Source organism: Condylura cristata, unplaced genomic scaffold, assembly GCF_000260355.1.
Source record: "Condylura cristata isolate star-nosed mole 26May11 unplaced genomic scaffold, ConCri1.0 scaffold00019, whole genome shotgun sequence".
NCBI classification, from domain to species: domain Eukaryota; kingdom Metazoa; phylum Chordata; class Mammalia; order Eulipotyphla; family Talpidae; genus Condylura; species Condylura cristata.
Window position 1 is genome coordinate 4,282,982 of NW_004567120.1, and position 21,426 is coordinate 4,304,407.

Here is a 21,426-nt window from a genome sequence, read left to right on the forward strand (position 1 = left end):
TTTCATACTTAGACAGCATTTAATTATTTACTTAGTAAATCAGTTTTTGTAGTGTAATAAACATGTGTAAATACAACAGACGAAATGAAAATCAGGCCTTGAGAGTAATTTGACATTCAGCCATTTATTTTCTTCTTGCTTTTCCTTTCTCTTGGGTCATCTCTTCTGAATCCCAATTTCATAGTTCCATGGCTTCTGTTTTATTTCACTGTAGTGCTTTCTTTTTTTTATGTAAATTTGTATTGAAGTGCCAACTGTTTACATTGTTAATATTTTGGAAGTAAAAACATTCCCCTTCAGGTGTAGTCATACTGGGTTGGTTAAATGCTTCATTTCACTGTTACTAATGTTTGGGAAGCAGAAGACTGTTCCAACTAGTCACACTGGAGGTTTAGTTACTGCAACACTGACTTCTGATTGGCCGAATGGATCAAATAATGTTGACCCCTTTCCTTTGGAAGAATTTGCTCCTGAGTTCTGTGGTTCATTCTTTGGGAACCTTTTCGCTATTACTGTGAATATTTCATTTACATTCATTAATGTCTTGATTGGTGTCTCCATGAATAATGAACTGTCGTAATCCGCATAGGACTGTGCTTCCTGAAATTTGATAGCTTTGATATTTGAGAGGTCAGCTTTATTTCCTGATCAAGATATTACAATATTAGGACATGCCTGCCTCTGAAGTTCTTTAACACAGCTTTTGGCTTGGCAAAATACTCCTTATTTGTGATTTCTTTATGATGGCTAACTTGAATTCTATAATGGCTGCTTGTCCTCTTCTGTGTCACATTAGTTTTAGGCTATTATATTTTCCTTGACCATATATATCCCATATTTCAAACTTGATTGTTGTGTTATCAAGACACATGGTTTGGGTTAAAAAAAAAAACCAACCCTGACAATATTCATGAAATTTGCCTTTCACAAAACAAAGTACTAGGATTGATTTTCCAACAGCAGACTAACCCAGAAGTGCTAACTTGAACTGGTATATTTTATTTCTGGTATTTGGCTACTCCTTAATTAGTTCACATTTGAAGGAAATACCTAATTTCAGTTTCTTGAGAGAATCTCCAAGATGTGAAGTGTCATTTCTTTCTTTTTTGAGAGGTAAAGAAATTTGAAGCCACAGCATGCAGAATATGGGACTGAATTTTTCTGGCTCTATGCCCAAGGCATAGCCCAAAGGACAAGACTGTGGCTCTGGTGGCAGTGGTGTCTCTTTCTTCATGCTTCAGATTGGGTGGCACTGGGCTAGCACCATGGTGCCACTCCTGTTGGGCTTCAGCTGCCAGTCCATTGATTTTTAGTGATTATTTATATGAAGTAGTCTGCTGGCACCATTTTATACTTACTTCGTGTGGTTTGATTTGTTTTCTCATTCTGTTATTTGTGCATGTTCTCCTCATTTTAGATGTGAAAGTTCCTTTTAGTATTTCTTGTAGAGGTGGTATAGTTTGCAAACTCCTTCAGTTTCTGTTTTCTGAGAAGGTCTTTATTATATCTTCCTCATATCTCAAAGGAGAGTCTTTTTTCTTTAAAGATTTATTTTTTCATGCATACAGAACTGGGGTACAGGCCAGAGGTGCAGGGGTCGTGAGAGGATTTACCAGAGAGAGTGGGACCCAGACCAGGCAGATTGACCAATGTACACTGCTGAAGGGGAGCACCGAGCGAAAAATGAGAGGTCTGCTGTACCATGTGGATCATCTGCAGGGCTGGGATTGAACTTGCACTGAAGCTGCTTGCATTACTGTGCCCAACCCTGTTGTGCCACCAGGGAACGCCCCAAAAGGAGGGTCTTGCAGGATAAAGTATTCTTGGCTGACTTTTCCTTATCTTTATGTATTTTGAACACATCATTCCATTCTCTTATTGCCTGTTATGTTTCTTCAGAGGCGTCTGATGTTTGGTTCATTGGGGTATTTTTATAGGTTGTCTGTTTCTTCTTTCCACTTTCAATATCCTTTCTTTGTCTTGAAATCTTGAGTCTGACTATTATAGATCTTGCTGTAGGCCTCATTTTTCTTAGGTACCCAAGGGTTCTTTTGTTTTCTATATTTGCTTTTGTATTCCCTTATCCAGGTTCAGGAAGTTTTCCTCTATTATTACTTTAAATATGTTTTCTCTTCCTTTCTCTCTCTCTCTCTTTCCCCACACAGTCATTCTGGAACTTCCTCTGTTTTTTTTTTTTTTTTTTAAGGTTTATTTATTTATGCTTACAGAATGGGGGTACAGGTCAGAGGTATGGTGGGTGAGAGGATTCACCAGAGACAGGATGGGGAGCAGAACAGACAGATTGACGAAGTATGCTGCTGAGGGGAGCAGTGGGCAGGTCAGAAGAGGTCTGCCACGCCACGTGGGTCTGCTCCCTGGGGGGGGGGGGGATGAAATTCTTGCAGTGGCATCAGAGAGCTTTACAATACGGTGTTTTAACTCATTGCGCCACCAGGGGGAGCCCTCCTGTGGTATTTTTATGTTGCCTTTCCTTATGGAATTGGATAATTCTTGAAGTGTTTCTTCATTATCTTTTTACTTTGTTTCTTTCTTTCTTTTTCTGCCCTAATAATTTGTTCATTAGCATCTTCATTTACACTGGTCTGTACTACTTCCATAAATTTTTCCTGAATTTTTCATCTCCTCTATTTCTCTTTTTACATGGAATCTCCATTGCTTTCTTATTTCAAACTTCATTATCTATCTTCTGTTGATTGGTTTTGTTTCTCATGGCATTCATTTGCTTTTCTGACTTTTTTGTTCCTTTTTGTTCCACTTTTCTGTGTCTTCTTCAGATTTTCTTTAACATTGCAAGCTTGAATTCCATATCTGATAGGAAAAAAAAAGTCTTCCATGTCTTTGTAATGACTGGGTTCTGGAGATTTTTTTCCTGTGGTGTGCTATTTCCTTGAAGACTGATGTGGTCATTTTTTTTTTTTTCATATCCTCATTATTTTTTTTTCAGAGCCATGCTTCTGTAGGCTGGGCATCCAGTGGGCATATTTCTGTTGTTTGCATTCAGCCTGGGTTCTTATAGGTAAGTCTAAGGGTTGCTGGTACCTGGCATATATCTTGGGATCTTGTGTGGGGACCAGGGCTTCAAGTCCCTACCAGTGAAATTGAATAATCACTGCCATCCAGTAGGGCCTTAAGTCCTTGGCTAGAATCTTGTGTCATCTCCCATATGCTGGCTCAGATTTCTTTATAACTTATTGCTATTAAAAGTAATCTGAAAAAAGGTAAATGGATTGGTGGACAGATAAAGACATGATAGATAGATGTTAAATACTGACTTTTAACTGTTAGCTTTTAATTTTTTTAGAAGATTTATTTATTTATGCATACAGAACTGGGGCACAGGCCAGAGGTGCAGTGAGGGGATTCACCAGAGATAGAGTGGGGAACAGAACAGGCCGACTGACAAAGTACACTTCTGAGGGGAGCAGTGGGCAGGTCAGGAGAGATCTACCGTGCCATGTGGGTCACCTGTGGGGCTGGAGATAGAACTCATGCTTAAGTGGCTTTAGCTTCTTAGTGCTGTGCTTTAACCCACTGCACCACCATGGAGGGCCCCAACTTTTAATTTTTAAAGTTGTTTTCAATTTGAGGTGATTTATAAAGATTTTATACTATATAGAACTTAATATTATTACTCAATGATGTGGTAAGTTTCATTCAAAATTATGTTTGGATCTGTATTTTATTATTTAAAAACAAGAATTTTTACTGAATTATATAATATTTATAATACAAAGGTAGAACTTGACAAGTTGAAATAAACATGAACGTGTAATTAAAATCTACATCAAAGATAAATTTATACCTCCTATAATTGCCCCCAATCCTGATGCCAGTCACCAGCACCACACAAGTCAGTTTATAACTCAGTCCAGACTGTGAAAGAGCTCATCCAACATCAAAATCCAAGTCTGAGCCATACAGGACCTTCCCCAACATCTGCAAACCACAGGTGCCTCCATAAAGTAACCCTGAACCTGGGCCCATCCACCATTCCTTCAGTAACATGCACATGCCCCACTCTAGGCTGCTCAGGGCCTCATTTGAAGTAGCAAACCTGGAAAAAGACATAAATGTACAAATCCAGGAGGTAAAAGAATACCAGGTTACTTAAACAAAATGAGATCAACAACAAGACATACAGTGGTGAAATTTCCAAGGGCTCAAGACAAAGAAAGAATTGAAGTTTTGTGGGGGAAGAAACAGATACGCTACAAAAACAAAAACAAATCAGGCTAACACTGGAATTCTTAGAAGAAACACTTCCTGCAAAGAGAGAATGTAATGATGCGATACAAAAAATTAAGTAAAAAATCCTGCCAACCACAAATACTATATTCTACAAAGCTCTCCTTTAGTTATAAGAGAGAATAAAAGGCTTTCTCAGATATAGAAAAACGGAAGCAGTCTGCAAGGACAAGATCCCCTTCCAATATTGAAAGGAACTTTAATAGCTAAACAAAGTAGAAAAACAAATAAAAATAACTGAAAAAAGACATAGACACAACTACAAAATTAAAGACAAATGGCAACAACAGGCTTTAGATATCAATAATCACTCTAAATATTAGCAGAGTAAACTCACCAATAAAGACACAGAATGTCTGGATGAATTAGGAAACATAGTCTGACCTTCTATCTCCAGGAGACACATCTGAGCTCCAAAGATAAACATAGGCCCAAGTGAAAAGGTTGGAAAAGGTTCTACAAATGAATAGAACACAAAGGAACTATAAGGATAGCAACACTTATATCAGACAAAACAGCTTTCCAGTTGAAAGTGTAACAACAGACAGGAATGAACACTACATACTGACTAAGGGGACTTAGCCCTCATGAATATATACTCACCAAATTAAGGAACAGCCACATACATTAGGCGACTACAATCAACACAGAAAACAAACATCGAAAAAACACATTTCTGGAGGAGACTTCAACACCTCACTCTCACCAGTGGGTAAATCAATGAGACAAAATGATTAGGTATGACAGTTTATAACAGTGAATTAGAACACATGGGCTTAATGGATTTTTAAAGATATTTCATTCTCTAAAACCAGAATATACATTTTTCTCAAGTGCACATGTTCAGTCTCCAGGATTGACCACATATTGGTCCATGAGACAAATAAAAAAAGACATGAAGGTTGAAATCTTACTAAGCATCTTCTCAGACCATAAAGATAACAAAAATAGAAATCAGCTACAAAATAGAAGCAGAGAAAATCTCTAATATGAGGAGACTAAACAACATACTATTAAAAGAACACTAGGTCAGTGAGGAAATTAAAGAATAAATCAAAAAATGTCTTGAAACAAATGACAATGAGGTAACAAATTTCCAGAATGTATAAGGAACAGCAAAAGCAGTACTAAAGGGAGATATATATCAATATAGGCCCATATCAAGAAACAATAAAGAACCCAAATCAACAACCTTGTCTCTTATCTTGAAAACTAGAAAAAGAACAAAGAAATCCAAAGAAGAAAGGAATAATAAAAATTAGAGCACAAGTAAATGAAGTAGAAATAAAAAAGACAGTCCAAGAGATAAATTAAAGCTTGTTCTTAAAAAAAAAAAAAAAAGCTGACAAATCTCTATCTAAACTCACTAAGAAAAAAATGGGAGAAAATTCACATAAATCATAAATATGATCAAAACCTAGAGAGAAGTTATAACAGATACTATAGAAATTCAGAGGATAAGAGATTATTATAAACATTTGTATGCAAATGTGTACAACAACTTAGATGAGATGAACAAATGCTTAGAATTTCCCAATCATTCAAGACTGGCTAGGGAATACAGAAAACCTGAATGAGCAAATCACAAACAAGAAAATTGAAACAGTAATCAAAACTCTCTCAAGAAACTAATGTCCAGAGCCAGACGGCTTCATCAGCAAATCCTACCAAACTTGAAGACAAACTAATACACGTTTTGATCAAACTCTTTCAAAAAATTGAGAAGGGGATATTTACAAACACATTTTGTCAGGCCAACCTTATGCTAATACCAATATCAAAAACAGTGTAAAAAAGAAATCTGGCCCTCCCTGGTGGCGCAGCGGGTTAAAGCACAGCACTGAGAATCTGAAGCCATTTCCGCATGAGTTCGATTCCCGCCTGCCCCGGAGGTGACCACATGGTGTGGCAAGCACCACACTGGGAGAGCACCGGGCCCACGCACACCCTGTGCCAGTGAACCAATCCATCCCACCCCTGCTCCATTTACCAGAGACCTAAAAGGCCTCTAGGGGAGGTGTCTGGCGCCCCCTAGTGGAGTAGAACAAAATCACCAACTACCTGAGAGCAGGAAGGCAGGGACTCCAAGCCTCTCTGCTGGTTCTGAGTAAATGCAGAAGGAGGGAACCTTAGGGGACAGCGCCAGAAATATAGCCACAGCATAAATACCCTGCTGGATTTTCGGCTTAACAGTACAGGACTTGATCTGGTCAACAATATCCAATACCTCTGAAGGAACACCCCAAAGAGATGCCATCCAGCACCAGTGGCACAACATCCCAACACGTAGAACTAATTAGAAATGATGATTTAGGAATAAAAAAACTCAAAATTATTGAGTACATTCATGGAATTAACTAGTTACATGATTTTGGGAAAACGGCTTATTTTTAAAATCTGTTTCTTCTCTTATTTCTTTATTTTAGTTATGGACCATTTATATTTGAAAAAAACAATCAGAATTCTACCACATAACTTCTGAATCAGGGACTGATGTCTGGATTATATTTGAGTCATCTGTTTATACTGATATAGTGAATTGGATAATTGGCATATATCCACTCTATTTCTTCTGTGCAGGACAAAGAGAATAATTTGCGCTTCATATGACCTCGGGGTGAGCAGATCTATACACTACTAAACATGTGGGTACAAATTGCATTAGTGACTCACAGCTGGAAAATGGAAAATAAGCAGAATGATGGTTTTGGAGCAATGATATATTTCATGCCTGAGAGAACAACTATTCATTTGTGTCATTTTCAAAATTATTAACTTAGGATTCAAATTTCTGGCTATTTTCCCTTAGTTAGAAAAGATCACATAAAATCTTCTCAAAGAGTCTCAGTTTCTTCATCTGTAAAGTTGATGTAGTAATGATGGAGGACAAGTAATAGTAAGGAGGCATCACAGCAGAAGTTATTAGCATAGCCATTGACCCAGCTATAGAAACCAAGATACTTAGGCCCCAAGGCCTAGGTTACAAAGCATAAGATCAAAGCCAGTAGCAGACTGCTCTAGGGGTGTCTATCACACATCTAAAAGGAGAATGATAAAGATATGGAGATTAAACCCATTGTGGGATCTCTGTCCCTTTCAGATTCAATTCAAAATCAATAAACCTATGTTCACAAGGAGTGAGCCCCTCCCAAAGAGAAGCTGTTCTATATCCGTGCAGTCACCACACCAGCACAGGGCAGCAGTCCTCTGCCCGCAACCTGTGACTATGCAGGTGCTTCTCTCCACCCATTCTCTCAATGTGCAGGGCAGCAGCTTCCTGCCTGCCGGTGACAAGTACCATGCCGGGACTTCTCTGCACTGACCGCCCTCAGTGGAGGCCGCTCTCCTAAGGCTCCTGTCTGCATCCATGCAAGCCTCTCTGCAAAGCTGCCCCTCCGGGGCTGCTCTTCCTGCCCACTTGTGACTATGTGTTCAATACTCCTGTCCTTTTCCCTAATAAACCTGCTCTTTAATATAACTGAGTCTCTGTGTCATGCAGAAACTCACCTGAGATCTGGCTGCCTGCCACTGAAAGGGGAGCTCTGGTGAAACCTTTCCAGAGTGAACCCAAGGACATGTCACTAACTCCAAAAGTGACATCAGTAACATCCACCTCTTCAGATTGTTGTATGGGCCACATTTGGAACTGATGTTTAGAATAGAATGGAGAAGAAAGAACTTGTGACCAGGGTATAGTTAGGAACTTAGGCCAATTATCGGATCTCAACAATGGAAATCATTAAAATGGAGAGGGAAGGCAAATGACAAAGGAAAAGTAAAGAACACAGGTGACTGATTCATCTTGCCAGTTCCTTATTTCTGCTCATTTGACATGACCCCGAGTTTCTTATTTCTGCTCATTTTGTAACAGGGTGGTCCCTAGGAAAAGGGGAAGTTCCAGGTTCCCTGTCCCACCCAGAAGGACAATTTGACATAACCCCGAGATTTGAACTTAAACCCTGAAGTATATGGTCCCTCTCTGGAATTAACAATTGTTTGCTAATTTCCCTAGAATTGCAAATAACTATTTTTTCTCTGTTCACTATTTAAACACCTTCAACATAAGTGTTCCACACTGCCTTTTCTCAGTTAAAAAGCAAAGTCATTCACTTTCTTACACTATACTTACTTTAAGTAATTTTGCAATTTCTTCCTTCATTCTTGAGTTTGCCAATCAGGCTTCCTGCGAAATATCACAAGAGTAGAATTCCCTATTTTTACAAAATGCAAAACTCAAAATCAATCTTGCCATTTCTGGGCTTAGGGAAACCTGAAACTTTTCTTAAACCTTCAGTGTCATTGTTCAAATGCTCAATTTTTCCCACCAGCTAGCACCAGAACAATCACTACATAATAGGAGTCTTAAAGTGCCCAAGGCTTTGAAAGCATGGATTTTCTTACGAGGGTCTAAATTGAACATCGAGGTTACTCTTTCAGAGAACTTATTTGCGCAAACTTCTAAACAGGAAGTTTTACGCACAACTTTTCTCTCCGCGGGGGAGGGGTGAATCTAATTACAATCTAATTCAATACTTCTCAGTTTTTCTTTCTCCTCTCCCTCTTCTCGGGGAGGGAATAGTCAAAAATAAATGTTTCAACAGATCTCGCGGTGCTGTTCGAGATTCTCTATTAAAAAAAAAAAATAGAAATGTTGCAAAGGCGTCTGTGCCTTCCGGGGTTTGGGGCTGGGACTGCGGCTGGGAGCCCAGAGAAAGCCGCCAAGCGAGGAGGCGGGGCTCTGGCGAGTTCCCTTCCACCTTCCCCCACCCTTCTTTTCCAACCTCTGTTTGGCCCTAGTTGGATTCCAGCCTTCGCAGCAGCTGCTCCCCAGCGTTTTGCAAGAACGAAACGACTGCACCGCTGTTCTCACGATGGTGATCCGTGTGTATATTGCATCTTCGTCTGGCTCTACGGCGGTAAGGAGGGTGGAGAGTCCACCTTTATTGTTTTCCTACACAACAGTCTCCTGCTGCCCCAGAACCGTTAAATTGCACAAGTTGGTCTAGCAGCTTCTCATTCGGAGCATCTCACAGGCTCTCACTCTCCCCCATTTTCACTTTCCTCTCTTTGTTGCATGGATTTCATTTTTCCATGGAGGTTAGCTTTGTTTGCCTTATAAGGTTAGGATGCATTTCTTCTTTGAAGAAAAAAGAAAGCTACCGAGTTTTGGCACACATGGGAGATGGTGGTACAAGGTCTTTAGTGACTTCGTTAGGTGAAGAAGTCAAGTAAAATCACACATCGGTGAGTATCCAGAGTGAGGCATTTGGCATATGGGTCTTAGGTACCAAAGCAAGGGGCAGGAATGCACATCATACAGGATGGAGGTGCACATGCTCTAATGACGACGGAGTGGCGATCTACCAAAGCACTGTGGTAATTTTCAGAGTGAGACCCCTGCAATTCATTTTAAAAGCTTAAGGGCTATTAAAATTAGACAGAACGGGGAGGGTAAGTTGGGAATCACGATACAAAGTTGTGTGTGTGGCAACGGATCTAATTTTTTTCGTCTATTTTCTCTTATTTTGACCTTTATCTTTCAAATATTTTACTTCTAACAATTTGTAACTGCCTTAAATACAGTGAAAACTGGAAAGGGAACTAAAAGTGGCTTCCTGGGTAGTGCCAGGCTCAAATTCCTGCTGCTTCAAATTAGAGGATATTTTACCTCCTGGTTTCACAGTCTTTATTTAGAATAACAGTTTTTTGGCAGCTGTGGCGAAAGAACAAACTGGGGTGAAAACTGGGGGTATAGCCATGAGAAAAGTGAAAATGTTTCTATTTTTCACAACTTCAGGGAAAAGCCAGCAGTTGGCAAGAGCAGATGTGTGAATTTGGAATTTAAGATTTAGTAACTCTCTTTTCTGAGCTTTAGAGCAGAACCTTTTCTGTTTTTGTTTTGACTATTTACCTCTTAAGGGGATTTGGAGGTTATGTGAACTCACAAGAATCTTGACCCTTGAACTTTGTCTTCTATGGCAACCATGTGTGTGTAGACGGTTTTGAAATAGAATACTTAAGCTTACAATTTTTTAGCAAGTTTAGGTTTAAAAAAGGAAAACTTTTTCTATTTCCTTTGAGCCTCACTTTGTGAATTTCTTGCCTTATTATTTTCGAAGTCTATTAATTCTGATATTTCAAAGTATTTGTGTTACGCAGAACCTCAAGTATAGTTTTTGAAGACCAGCTCAAGACCTTTAGTGAAACTAATTAGGTTGAACAGATCAGGAAGGTGTTTTTACTTTGGGTGACATGCAGTGTTAATACTGCTGTTTATTATTTTCTTTCTTGCTCTCCTTCCCAAATTTCAGATTCAAGTACATAAAGCTTTCAGAATTTCTGTTCATGTAAGAACAGCTGTACCTCTCTCTTTGTTAGTACTTAAGTTTCTTTAAAATGACTGCTATCTTCTATTATTTCAATTGTTAGACCCCTCTGTTGAAGACTGCAAATAAGAAGTATTTACAGTTTGTATGTTTTAATTTTTTCTTATAGTTCATAGAGATTTTTTTTTGTTGATGCAGCAATTATAGTTCTTATTGGCCTGTTATAAAAATCTACTGCATATTAACAAAATAAATCTTAGTTTTATTACAATTTACAATATCTTTAAATAGTACTAAAGTAGTATAAATGAGTGTATTTCAGGAAGAGCTTCTTTATAACGTAAATCAGGAGCCTGTAATTTGCAATATTAAGGTTTTTCCTTTATAATACTGTCATGTTGCTTTTAACACATAATTCAGAAATTTTGGGACAAATATCCTGACAAAAACCCAATAACTACACAAAGTGAGACACTTTTATTTGGGATTAAGTGTAGTTCTCTGAGGAACATTTAAAAAAGCTTTTGGCTTTGGATTGGATGTTTCTGACTATTCTATGACTAATGTTTGTCATGTAAATAACCAATATTAGCTACTTTATTGGGGAGAGGAATATCTATGATAACTTCAAGTCAATATTAATTTATTCTGTTCTTTCCCTCATAGCCTGATTAGAAAAAAAAAGTTCAAGCTTATACTCAACTCTGCATAAAAATGAAAGCAAGTATGTTGTTTTTGTGGTGGACTTTGATAGTAGACAATGTAATGATAGCTAGTAGTTAACACTTTAAGTGTGTCAGGTACCACCTCATTTTTTCCTGGTAATTTCTGGTCCTGTGTATTAAGTTCTATGATTATCTTTATTTTTAAAAATTTTATTTATTTATGCATACAGAACAGGTACAAACCAGAGATGCAGGAGCGGTGAGAGGATTCACCAGAGGCATAGTGGGGAACAGAACAGGCCAACGAGGAAGTACACTGCTGAGGGGAGCAGCGGGCAGGTCAGGAGAGGTCTGTCGCCTGGTGGATCACCTCCGGGGTAGGGATCGAACTCATGCTGAAGTGGTTTTAGCTTGTTAGTGCTGTGTTTTAACCCACTGCGCCACCAGGGAAAGACTCTCTCTATTTTTAAGGTAAGGAAATAAAGATTCTGAGAAGTGAAAGAGCTTTTTCAAGGTCATACAATCAGTAGGCCACAGAATTTGAATCCATTGCTAGATGTTTGAATCCAAATAACATGTTTAATCACCAAGAATACATTCTCCTGGTGATGCATGATAGCTTGGGGCCATGAGAAGAAACATGTGAACATTTGAGGAGAGAGGTACAGAAAGGAGTATGTCCTATATGTGGAAGACTTGCCTGGGCATGCACATATATGGGAGTAGAAAACTGAGGTTTCATGGAGGATGACTAGAATGCCTGAAGGTGAATGCCAGTAAGTGTGGTAAAAGACTATTCACTTTAAGGCTAAGAAGTTAGAGAAGGTATACTCATTTGGAGTTGGGCTCTTATAGGTCAAGGTAGGAAAATTCAGGTCTTAATACTGCTTTTTAGGAAAACCATTGAGCAAGAATGCAGCTTTCAAGCTGCCTATCTATGGAAATGATTTCTCACTGTTAACAGAACTGTTTGCGGGCATCTTCACCTGCTGTAACACAGTATTATATATATATATATATATAAATTTCCCCCTTGAAATTGTAATGTCGTGTACACTTACATTTAATTGGAAATAAATAGTAGGCACAGGCCTATAACACTTACTACATTTCATTGACATTTACGAAAAATCAATGTTGGCCTTTGATTGAATTGTTGGAGTGATCATAGTTTGGAGAACTTCTCCCCATTTTTCTTTCCCTTAGATCCTTGATAATATCCATTTCATGGCTTCTGTGCATTCTAGGTGTGCTAGATAGACAAGATTGTTGGTGATATGTAGTTTCTTAGGGATCTTTTTATGGACTAGCTTTGTAAAATGATTACTTATATGTTAAAACATAAATTAGTTGCTGCCGTTTCACTTTTTGTGATTTTAGTTACCTGGCAATCACTCTCCAAAAATATTATGTACGAGAGATATGCCATATTAAGTTAACTTTTATTATAATTGTGTAACTTTATTATTTTTTTGTATTACTGTACTCAATTTATAAATTAAATTCATACATGTGTATATGTAGTAACTATTTGGTTTAATAGTATTTGAGGTTTCATTATCTCTCAAGGGTAAGAGGGAGGGGACTGTGTGTGTCTACATAATTTTCTCTGTGACAGTATTCAGTGCACGTTATAAAAACAAGTGAATAAAATGGAACACCCATTGCCAAATCATAAGTTACTAGCCACAGTATTTTCTTCATTTGGAGAATATTAATTAGAAAAACAAGCTACAATACTTCATTTATATGATTCTCAAGTAATTGCATCTAAAGTGATAGTGTTTTGCTGCTTTGTATTTCTAAGTTGAAAAATAATCTGATAAATGCTCTGTTGTTCGTTACAGCTGCCATGGTTTCTCTGAATACTATTTAAAGATTTTAAACTGCTTAGTAGAATAAAATCAGAAACTATTCATGAGGTGACTGGATGTGGGTTTTTTTTTTTTCTTTTCTTTTCATGTCAAGTTTAGTGGAAAATAGCTTTTACTTCAACTTGGAGTCCTGTATCTGATGACTGATTTCCTCAGTATCACAGTAACAGTAACCAAGCCGCTGGAATAATTTGGTCTAATTTAAAGGGACTTGTTTAAGCCCCTTGATAAAACTTGGTCTTGTTAAAAAATGTACTTAAATGGTCGTAGGGAAGAATGTATTGGGGTGATTATAAAGGGATCAGAATCTAGTAATTGAGAAGGATAAAACAGATTTTCTGGCTAAAGACAACTCAATTGAGGAAGGGTTCGGATAAGGTCAATCATTCCCCAGGTTGGCATCAAAAAGTAAATTGAAGCACCATATATAATCAGGCCAAATGTTTTAATTATCTAGTTAATTTCTAAAATACATATTGTATAATCAAACATCTTTTACAGGAATATTTTCTTAAGTGAATTTCAAAGATGGAATGTTGTGTGTTATTTCTTACTGATAAAATTAAACATATTGAAACAAATTGTAGAATTGAGGCTATGAGTGAGGGAAACGCAGTGGTGGAGATCACTAGGAGGTGGGATGTGAGGGGAGTAGGGGAAGTCCTCTGGACTAGGATGGAGAATTATATGTACTTTGGCCATATACTTTGGTGAAGTGGTGTGAACCTGTACTCCTAAATGTAGTGTCGCAAGCCACTGTCACCACACACGAATACACACATACAATGATAGAAATTAAAAAAAAATAAACGTTTTGAGAATATGTTGGTGACTACCTATGACTCGCTGCTTCCAGTTCTGCTTTGCAGCCTGCCAGGTGGCCTTTTAAATGCAGTACTTCTTTTATTCCAGACCGAGGTTAAACCAAAGTACATTTAGAAATAAGGGGCAACTTATGATGGCTGTTTTTATTTATTTAAGAGCCAAACTGACTTTTTACATTTGGTCAGTGGAGAAGAATTTTAAGGAGAGGAATTATTTTCTGTCCCAGTTTCTCATATTTTGGCTTTATTAAGAGTTTCAGATTGCCAGAGCATCAGACAACTGAAATAATACGTTTGAAAACATTGTAACAAATTCAAAAATTTTATATTTAAAATTACTCAAAGTCTTTGTTACTAAAAATTTCACTTTTATTAATATGGTTGACTGAGTTTTGACTCTAGTAATAGTAAAGTTTAACATTTATTGTGGATCGGATATGTCAGACACTGTGACCATCACTTTACACACATTATCTCAGTTTAATACTTATAATTACACTGAGAGCTAAGTACTATTATTAGATGCATTTCATGTAATTAGAGGGGCTATATCTAGGACTCAGAAACATTAGGTATATTGAAAGAGCTACAAATGATTGAACTGAGCTTGTTATTACTCCAGAACCCACTTCTAAGCAATGTGTTATTTATACATTCTCCAATTAATATTGATTTATATTGAACAGAATTTTTGTCAATAGGACTTTGAAATCTTGTCATGTGATTAGAAATTTGTTTTTGCCATTTAAGTTTGGATAATGTTTAAGAAGAAAGAGACTGGATGATGCCTAACTAGGCATCTGTGTCTTTATCCATAATCTGCAGGTGAGGGAGGTATGGAAGTTAGTAGCAATATTTCATATTCAATTTTGTTCTTTTCCAAATAAAAAAATTGCCTGACCAAGTGCATATTTTAAAGTAACATTTGTCATTCTTAAGGTAAACATTTTTCATATACTTTTTTGAAGTAACATTTGTTTTTATTGCTGTCTGAGTATGAGAAGAGTTAAAGTGTTAAAGAGTTAAAGTGTTGTTACCACATGGCACCCACTACCAAGACACCCATAGTCCATTGTGCTCTACCACACCTTGTTCTCAACCCTTCCCCTCTCCACTCTGGTCAGCTCCGTTCTAGAGACAACTTTTCCAGGTTTAATTAGTAGTTTTGCTTTATCTGATCCTGTGCTTGGTTTCTCTATATTCCACCTATAAGTGACACCATCCAGTATTTTTCTTTTCCTTTCTGATTTATTTCACTTAATATAATCTCTTTCAGCTACATTCATTTTACCCCAAATGACAAGAGTTTGTGTTTTGATTGTTAAGTAGTACTCCATTTTGTATGTGTACCACACCTTCTTGATCCATTCATCTGTATTTGGGCACTTTCCAAGCCTTGGCTATTATAAATAGTGCTGCAGTGTACAGGGGAGTGCATGTTTCCCTGTGAATCAGTGTTTTTGTATTCTTTGGTTAGATACATAGGAATGGAATTTCTATGTCGTATGGCAAATCTATTTTGAACTTTTATGATTTTGATTGTTTTCTCTGAAAATACTCTTTGTATGGTTATAAAATGACAGAAGTAGGCCCTCCCTGGTGGTGCAGCGGGTTAAAGCACAGCACTGGGAAGCTGAAACCACTTCTGCATGAGTTCAATTCCCGCCTGCCCCAGAGGTGACCACATGGCGTGGCAGACCTCTCCTGACCCGCCCGCTGCTCCCCTCAGCAGTGTAGTTCATCGATCCGCTGTTCTGCTCCCCACTCTGTCTCTGGTGAAGCCTCTCGCCGCCCCTGAGCCTCTGGCCTGTACCCCAGTTCTGTATGCACAAATAAATAAATCTTTAAAAAAATGACAGAAGTAAAAGCTCAATTTTATTATTCTGTATATATTCTAATTTGATCAGAGGGAAGTATTGCTTTGATTTATAAAGTCTGGTTCTAGACTATCTTTGAGTTCTGTCTCTTTGATATAATTCTTTCTGGAAATTAGACCCTATCATAGGGAATATTCTGCTAATATAACATTTAAAAACATGAGAAAATTTTTTATGTTTCATCTTTTACTGTCAATGTTTGATCATATGTGATACATATTATTGCGACATTAAAATTGTAACAGTAAACCGTTTTCCTATAGACAGATAAGGAAAAGCATACACATGTGTAACAGTAAAAAAAAAATTTAAATTATTTTATTTATTTATGCATACAGAACTGGGGTACAGGTCAGTGGTACAGGGGTTGAGAGGATTCGCCAGAGACAGAGTGGGGAGCAGAACAGGCAGATCGTCGAAGTACGCTGCTGAGGGGAGCAGCGGACGGGTCAGGAGTGGTATCCACACCATGTGGATCACCTCCTGGCGGGGGATGGAACTCACTGACGCATACGCTACAGCTTGCTGCGCCACCAGTGAGGGCCCAGTAAACAAAAATTAATAGCTGTATGATATCAGAAATCATTCTGTACACTTTAATATTTCAAAAATGCTTACAGGGAAAATGAGCATAGACATATTAATATGTCAAAAATTTGGTAAATCATCTCACTGTAACTTTTCATGAAAGCAATTTGTCAGTTTTAGTTAATAATAATTAAAACTGTCATTCCTTAACACTTAAAATGTAGCAGGAACAGTAGTAATAACTTTACATATATTCTACCATTATATCTTGTGACAACTTAATGAAGTCAGTACTCTTACTGTGCCAATTCCTTCTAAGAGGAAAAAGGCTCAGAAAGCTTGCTGAGACAGAGATCTAACAAAGCATGTAATAAAGCATATGTGAGGTTTGTCTCATTCCGGAGCCCATGCTCTTAATCCCTGTGCTAGTCTGCCTACTGATTGATATTTACTAGTTACACACTGTGAATGTGGCTTGAAGCTAGTTTAAAAGTCATTAAAAATTGCTTTTATGATCAACTTGGGAAAATGTTAGATCAGTATGAAGAGTAATTCTGATGGCCTGTTATGTCATACAGAGAGTTTAGATTTCTTCAGAACATAAAAATATCTTACTTCAGTATAAACTATAAGTTAGAATGCAAAATTTATCTTTATCTGAATATAATAAAATTAACCTGTGTAAGGCAATCTAGGCTTAAGTAGATAAGACAAATTCTTTTTGGAAGGGATTTTTAGCTTTTAGCTATAGTGTATAACTGTAAGTATGCGTTATTGATTGTTATGTGTGTGATTTGAGTACGCCAGTAACTTTTCCTCTAATCACTATTATAAGCAGAATATGAAGGACATAAATTAAGAATATCATGGAAGAAAGCTTCTACAAATGTCACTGGAAATGCATTACTGAAAATCATGGGATTTTATTTCATACTTTCAGAAATTTAAACATCTTTGGTACTGCCCATTAGCTAAAAATATTTAAAATTACTCAAAAGAGGTATTTGGTTAGGACAAAGGTTTTTCCGTGATTTTTTTTTTATTTCTCAGCAATAGTTTTTTATTGAGGACTAATAAGGTCATTCATACGTGTGCTCCCATTTGTTTTTATACTTTTTATTGAGGAGACTTTGGTTTATGATCCTGTATATGATTCAGAGATAACAGGTTTTCACAGCCCTTCAGATGTATGTTACTATACCATAACCACCACAAAAACACATAAACTCCTCCACAATATTCTTTTGGGACCCCACTTCTCTTTGCACCTTACCTCTACTTTCCTTCTTTGGTACACTTAATTCTGCAATCAGATTTCTAGGGTTTGTTTCAGTGAATTTCTGCCTTAAAAAATGAAGAATAAATGTGTTAAATTTAAATTTTCCAAGTAATGTTAATGAGACAGTTAAGGATAATGGTCATTTATCTAAAATATTTAAAAATTAATGTCAGATTATTGGAAATTATGACAGAGAGAAGATAAATATGATTAGAAAAGAATGAAATCAAACATCCATATTTTTTGCAAACATTGGCATATATTTATTTTTTAATATATATATTTTTTATTTTCTTACATTATTCTTCATTTTGTGCATTTTTTCATCACCACCATGGTGGTGGACTTCCCACCACCAATTCACCCGTGTACCATCACCACAGTCCAGTGTACTCTTCCCACTCCAGTTCTGATCCCATTTGCCTTTCCACCCCTATAAAATGTCTCTGGTTTATAGTTATTCATTGTTCTCATTTTTACTCTACTACCTTTGTTTGTCTCTCTTTTTATTCCCCCTGATCCCTTACACTCCTGCAATGAGTGAAACCATCTGGTATTTTTCTTTTCCTTTCTGGCTTATTTCACTAGAATGATCCCTTCCAGCTCTGTCCATGTTGCTGCAAAAGGCATGGATTTATCTTTTTGATTACTGAGTAATACTCCACTGTGTGTACGTACCACATCTTCTTAATCCAGTTTTCTATATTTGCACATTTGGGTTGATTCCACACCTTTCCTATTGCAAATAGAGCAGTGATAAACATGGGCGGGGGCAGGTGTCCTTTTGAATCAATGTTTTTGTATCCTTTGGTTAGATACCTAGTAGTGCGATTGCTGGGTAATATGGAAACTCTATTTTTAGCCTTTTGAGAAACCTCCAAACAGCTTTCCATAGTGGTTTGTCAGCTTGCACTCCCACCAGCAGTGTAGGAGAGTTCCTTTTTCTCCACATCCTTGCCAACATTTGTTGTTGCTAGTTGTTTTATTTATTTATTTATTTTTAGATTTGTTTATTTATTCATATGGAAACTGGGGTATAGGCCAGAGATGTGGAGGGTGAGAGGATTCGCCAGAGACAGAGAGGGGAGCAGAACAGGCAGATCGATGAAATCCACTGCTGAGGGGAGCAGCAGGCGGGTCAGGAGAGGTCTGCCTCGCCATGTGGATCTCCTCCGGAGCAGGTGGGAATCGAACTCATGCGGAAATGGCTTTAGCTTCTCAGTGCTGCGTTTTAACTCACTGTGCCACCAGGGAGGGCCCAATTGTTGCTAGTTGTTTTACTATGTGCCATTCTCACTGGTGTGAGACGATATCTCGTAGTGGTTTTAATTTACATTTCCCTTATTACAAGTGATGTTGAGCATTTTTTTCATATGCCTGTTGGCCAGCTGCATTTCTTCTTTGGAGAATTGTCTTTGTAGTTCTTCTGCCCATTTTTTGATGGGGTTGTTCACTTTATTTTGTGTGTGTGTGTGTTTCGTCAGCTCTTTGTGTACCTTTGTGATCAGTCCTTTATCATTAGTATTGCATGCAAATATTTTCTTCCAATCTGTGAGTTGTCTCTTTATTTTGTGTAGTATCCCTCTTGCTGTACAGAAGCTCTTTAACTTGATATAGTTCTAGCTGTTTATCCTTTCCTTCACTATCCTTTCTTTGGGTGATGTATATTTAAAGATATTATTGAGGTGTATGTCATGCAGAGTTTTGCCTATCTTTTCTTCTAGATACTTGGTCTGTATATCTGTTCTTGTTCTAGTACCATGTAGTTTTGATTCTTATGGCTTTGTAGTATAGCTTGAAGTCTGAGATTGTGATCCCTATAGTCTCATTCATTTTAGTCAGGAGAGTTTTGGCTATTTGAGGTTTTTTGTGGTTCCATATAAATCTTATCAAATTTGTTCTATTTCTTTGAAGCATGTCTTTGAGATTTTTATTGGAACAGTGTTAAATCTGAATATTGCTTTTGGTAGGAAGGCCATTTTAATGTTAATTCTTCTGATCCATGAGCAGGGGAGGTCTTTCCATTTCCTTGTGTCTCTTGACATCTGTAATTATTTTTAAAATTATTTTTGCTTTAATTAAAAAAATATATAAAAGTTTATTTTTACATCATTTTGTGCATTTTTCCATCTCAGTTGTAATCCCTGGGGACTTCCCATTAACAAATCACCTAAGTGCCATCACCATAATCCTGTGAACTTCCCCCCTCACCATTTTTTAACCTATTCCCCACTCCACCCCTGTAAAATGTCTCTGGTATAAAGTTGTTCATTACAACTATTTCCCCCTAGTCCTTTAGGCTCCTTCTGGTATTTTTCTTTTTCTTTCTTGTTTATTTCACTAAGCATGATCCCTTACAGCTCCATCCATGTTGTTGCAAAAGGCATGAGTTTATCTTTTTGATTGCTGAGTAATATTCCATTGTGTATATACACCACATCCTTTTAATCCAGATTGACATCTGTAATTATTAATATATGGATATTCTTTGCCCTTGAAATGTCTCATGAATTTTTTTCTTAAGACAAATCCAAATTACTTCAGAAGTATGTCATTAAAGTATAATTTAATTAATTTTCACCACTGTATTGGCCCTGTAACAAAATGTCATAATAATTAAGTTTACATTATTTTTGTAAAAGGATAAACAGGTAAATTGAAGTTCTCATAGAAATTATGAAGGATAGCTAAATAATTTCTATTACCCCTACTTGCCAAACTTCAGTAAAGACCACTTTTGAATTGATAGAAAATAATATTCTACACCCTAGTTTCTTGTTATAAGATGGCTTGTTTTAGTCATATAAGGGAAAGCTGAAGTGTTCATTTTTAAATTTAGTCTTTTATAATTTCCCCTTTTATCTCTATTCCCCCTGCCCCCTGATCAAGGTAATAGCTTTTTTCTTTTACCACATGTTAATATATTCTTCCCTTTTATTAATTAATTACACCATTCTTCATTTTGTGAACTTTTTCAATTCTCCCATGTGTCATCACTGTATTCCTGTGCACTGTTCCCACCCCAGTTTTGATCCTGTTCTCCTCTCCACCCCCATAAAATGTCTCTGATTTATAGTTGTTCATTGTCTTTCATTTTTACTTTATTACAATTGCCCCCCCCCAATTCCTTATGTTTCTGCTATGAGTGAAACCATAGGTATTTTTCTTTTTCTTTCAGGCTTATTTCACTAAGCATGATCCCTTGCAGCTCCATCCATGTTTTTGCAAAAGGCATGATTTTATCATTTTGATTTCTGAGTTATATTTCACTATGTATATGTATCACATTTTCTTTATCCAGCCATCTGTTTTTGGGCATTTGAGTTGATTCCACATCTTCCCTATTGTAAATAGAGTAGCAATAAACAGGGTATCCTTGCAGGTATCCTTTTGAGTCAATGTTTTTTTGTCCTTTGCATATACCTAGGAGTGGGATTGGTGGGTCATATGAAAGCCCATTTTTGTCAGTTTGAGAAACTCCTAAACAGCTTTCCATAGTAGTTGTACCAGTTTTCATTCCCACCAGTAGTGTAGGAGAGTTCCTTTTTCTCCACATCCTCACCAAAAATTGTGGTTGCTAGTTGTTTTAATATGTGCCTTTCTCACTGATGTGAGATGGTATCTCGTTGTGTTTACCTCAGTTCTAATCTACCTTGTTGCTAGTTGTTTTAATATGTGCCATTCTCACAGGTGTGAGATGATATCTCATTGTGTTTATCTCAATTCTAATCTAGCTTCCAGGAAGCTAGTAGGAGTGTAATTCTGTGAGGTCAGTAGCTGATAAAAC

The 21,426-nt window shown here is 37.1% G+C and overlaps 1 protein-coding gene and 1 pseudogene across 1 annotated transcript in view; one reads left to right on the plus strand and one right to left on the minus strand.

Annotated features, from left to right (window-relative positions):
- Positions 1-391: 391 nt before the first annotated feature.
- LOC101634557 lies at positions 392-6,523 on the minus strand (annotated as a pseudogene).
- Positions 6,524-8,944: 2,421 nt separating this feature from the next.
- SH3BGRL (SH3 domain binding glutamate-rich protein like) overlaps positions 8,945-21,426 on the plus strand; it is a 58,958-nt gene continuing 46,476 nt past the window's right edge. The window contains exon 1 of the mRNA XM_012727023.1: positions 8,945-9,182. Coding sequence (XP_012582477.1) covers positions 9,138-9,182 — 45 coding nt within the window. The 5' untranslated portion in view covers positions 8,945-9,137. The remainder of the gene's footprint in view (positions 9,183-21,426) is intronic.